The sequence below is a fragment of the Neltuma alba genome, unplaced genomic scaffold (genome assembly GCF_004799145.2).
Source record: "Neltuma alba isolate B1F8T4 unplaced genomic scaffold, ASM479914v2 tig00012094_pilon, whole genome shotgun sequence".
Classification (NCBI taxonomy): Eukaryota; Viridiplantae; Streptophyta; class Magnoliopsida; order Fabales; family Fabaceae; genus Neltuma; species Neltuma alba.
In genome coordinates, this window is record NW_021636651.1 from 35,831 (window position 1) to 39,566 (window position 3,736).

The window sequence follows — 3,736 nt, forward strand, 5'->3', positions numbered from 1 at the left end:
GTCGTTTTACTTAGCTCATCATAAAACCTTTACACAATGAGGGGGGTGGGGGATACTTTTTAAGAAAGTGATCGTTTTAAAAAAGCTTATCCAAGAAGTTTATCAAAATAGACTGAAAATAGTTTTTTAAAGGTATTATATTAAAAAATTAAACAAACAATTAAAAACAAACAAATCCCTGATGTTTAGCTTGAGTAAAATCATTTGTTACTTTTAAACAGATTAACTCTTAATCAAAGAGATAGTTAAGAAAAATTATTCATAGATTGTGTCTTCTTTTTTTTTTTTAAAAAAAAATACAGGTGAAATTCCTCAGTCTCTTTTCAACATGCCTTCCATAAGAGAGTTTAGCCTTGGCATCAACCAATTATCTGGTACTTTGCCTGAAGATCTGTACTATGGACTCCCTTTACTTGAAGTCTTTGCGGTTGTTTCCAATCAATTAGAAGGAAACATTCCAAAATCAATAAGCAACTGCACATTTATGAAAGGATTATACATGGGTGGCAACTTTTTTACAGGTATACCCGTATCCAATACACATACAGTACACACCTATTTCTTTTTTTTTTTTAGGTGAGAGTACACACCTATTTCTTAACGTACATGTAATTGATTAAATAAATTAGGATTTTCCAAAAAGTGGTAAACTATTTTAAGCTTAACAAAATATGGTTAGTTTATGTAATATTAAACGATTCATTCATATATACTATATATATGTATGCAAATACTCCCATTGGTTCTGAATGCATGAGCTAGATAACTTATTATTTGCATATATTAAGAAAATTAGTTAAGTTAATTATTTGTAGGTTGATTTCTCTAAAATATCACTTTTGAACATTTGCATTAAAAACTGATTTGTTGAGAAAAAATTATAAATTTGAAGATAAAACAGATTGCGATTGTATATTTAAAATCAAAACAAACCCTTTTATCACCTCTTACCTTTAAAACCAAGGAGAATAGTATACAAAAAGCATTTCTTATATTTTATTCTTTTTGTAAGTCCATTCCTTTATAGAAATATTAGCATATATCAGTGTTTCTTTTTTCAGGTTCTATACCCAAAGACATTGGCAATCCTGATAAACTTGAACAATTAGATTTTTCCGCGAATCATTTAAGCGGACATATTCCTTCTAATATATTCAACATCTCAGCAATACAGCGACTGTACCTTGGGTTTAATTTCTTCTCCGGCCTTCTCCCATCATATTTAGGAAGTGGCCTTCCGAACCTGAAAGATTTTAGTGTGGAAGTAAACGAACTTTCTGGACAAATTCCAAAAAGCATAGTAAATGCTTCTAAACTCTATAAGTTATTTTTAAACGGGAATAAATTTAATGGAGAAGTATATAATGTTATTGGGAATTTAACCAACTTGGTGGCATTATATGTGGGAGCGAATGATTTGAATGGGTTGATTCCCCCAACAGTTAACAAATTACAAAGCCTTCAACTTTTTGATGTCAGTAACAACAAAATGCAAGGGTCCATTGTCGAAGAACTTTGCCAAGTAAAAAGGTTGAATGTGTTGTATTTGGCTAATAACATGTTTTCAGGAACAATTCCAAGGTGCCTTGAGAATCTTTCTAGTTTGCAAAGGTTGGACTTCAGCTCCAACAAATTGACTTCCTATATTCCCTCTTCTCTTTGGAATCTCAAAAATATTTTTGTCTTAGACTTATCTTCCAATGCAATTAGTGGAAGAATTCCGCCTGAGGTGTCCAAATTGAGATCAGTTATACAATTGAACTTGTCAAGAAATCAAATTACAGGAAACATTCCTATAACGATAGGAGGCTTACAAAGTTTGCAAAACTTATCGTTGGCTCATAATAATTTACAAGGTTCTATACCAGAATCCTTTGGTGACATGTTAAGCATTGAGTTTTTAGATCTTTCTCAAAATTATTTGTCTGGTGAGATTCCGAAGTCATTAGAGTCACTTTCCCATTTGAAATACATTAATCTTTCCTACAATTTATTGCATGGAGAAATTCCATATGGTGGGCCTTTTAAAAATTTTAGAGCAGAATCTTTTGTTATGAATAAAGATCTTTGTGGGAAGCCCCAATTAGGAGTTCATCCATGTATTATAAGAGAAAAGCACAGGTCAGCTAAAATGATGCTTTTGATCAAATATTTATTGCCTATCGTGGTCGCAATCATTTTGGTGGGTTCTTGCATAGTGTTTGTCAAGTGTAGGAAGCATCAAGTGGGTGAAAGGACCAAGAGGGATTTCTTAAATTTGGACCCAGGCAGGATATCCTATTATGAACTTTTGCAAGGAACAAATAGATTTGATGAGAGTAATCTTCTTGGTAAGGGAAGTTTTGGGTCTGTGTACCAAGCAATTCTTTCAAGTGGAAAAATAGTTGCTTTGAAAGTTTTCAGCTTGGACTTGGAAGAAGCATTAAGGAGTTTTGATGTTGAATGTACTATGCTATGCAATTTACGTCATCGCAATCTTATTAAGATCATTAGCAGTTGCTCAGATAATGATTTCAAATCTCTAATAATGGAATTTATGCCAAACGGGAGTCTTAATAGATGGTTGTACTCCTATAACTATTGTTTAGACATCCTGCAAAGGTTGGATATAATGATTGATGTGGCATCTGCACTTGAGTATCTTCATCATGGTTCTTCTTCACCAGTGGTTCATTGTGATGTGAAGCCGAGCAATGTTTTGTTGGATAACGATATGGTAGCGCATCTCAGTGATTTTGGAATTGCCAAATTGTTGGGCTTTGGGCAATCAGAGATTTTTACCAAAACTTTGGCTACATTTGGTTATATGGCACCAGGTGATGATTCGGTAATCTTATTATGTTTTATATTTCTTTTTTCAAGTTAAAAAAAATGTTCTCACACATTCACACACGCATGCACATCCTGCAAGAAACTATATTTTGTTACTCGATTCCTCCTGATGAATATATATACACACTTTTCAACATTCCATGATTTATATTAATGATAAACATTCACAATGTTTTAACAAAAAGTCTTTTTTTTCTTTGACATAATTGCTATTTTACTTGGCATTCAAATTGGCATGCAGAGTATGGATCAAAAGGAGCTGTTTCTGTTAAAGGAGACGTATATAGTTTTGGTATTTTGCTTATGGAAACACTCACAAGAAAAAAGCCAACAGATGAAATGTTTGGTGAAGGCTTAAATTTAAAAGATTGGGTTGGCGAATCAATACCACATTCAATCATCAGTATTTTAGATGACAATCTGCTGGATAGACACAATCCAAATATTGGTAACATATTACCACATATTTCATCAATTTTTGAATTGGCCTTAAACTGTTGCATTGATGTACCTGAGGCACGACCTGATATGACAGATATTGGGGCTTCATTGGAAAAAATAAGGTCACATCTATGCAAAGTGTTAGGCACCAGCCATTAGGTGAATGACTCTTAAAATCAAATTTTAGTTATTACTATTTCCTCAACCTTTTGGCTTGTTTTATTTGTAGAACATCTCGTGAATTGGAGGGGTGATATTTGAGATTTCAGATCTTGAGTAATTATTTGGGTTTTTGGATATCTTCATGTTATTTTTTTTTATTTTGCGTCAAATTTATATTTAACTAATAAGATCATGGTGTCCTTTTTTTTTTTTTTAAGACAACTATACAAAGCTTGGAAATTTGTTTTCCTACTTTCCAATTTCGCTATTGCAAAACATTTAGAAATAAATGGTTTTCTTA

General features: G+C 32.4%; 1 protein-coding gene across 1 annotated transcript; it reads left to right on the forward strand.

Annotated features, from left to right (window-relative positions):
• Positions 1–328: 328 nt before the first annotated feature.
• On the forward strand, positions 329–3,432 carry LOC114722444 (probable LRR receptor-like serine/threonine-protein kinase At3g47570). Its single transcript, XM_028908473.1, has 3 exons — positions 329–521; positions 1,062–2,816; positions 3,074–3,432. The coding sequence occupies exons 1-3, from the start codon at positions 329–331 to the stop codon at positions 3,430–3,432; spliced, it is 2,307 nt and encodes a 768-aa protein (XP_028764306.1).
• The last annotated feature ends 304 nt before the right edge of the window (positions 3,433–3,736 follow it).

What these genes read in the sequence shown, in the direction of transcription:
- LOC114722444 (XM_028908473.1), top strand. Translation starts at nt 329, where the DNA reads ATGCCTTCCATAAGAGAGTTTAGCCTTGGCATCAACCAATTATCTGGT. An exon ending in GGGTGGCAACTTTTTTACAG is followed by an intron (nt 522 to 1,061) that starts GTATACCCGTAT and finishes TTCTTTTTTCAG; the next exon opens with GTTCTATACCCAAAGACATT. An exon ending in ATTTGGTTATATGGCACCAG is followed by an intron (nt 2,817 to 3,073) that starts GTGATGATTCGG and finishes ATTGGCATGCAG; the next exon opens with AGTATGGATCAAAAGGAGCT.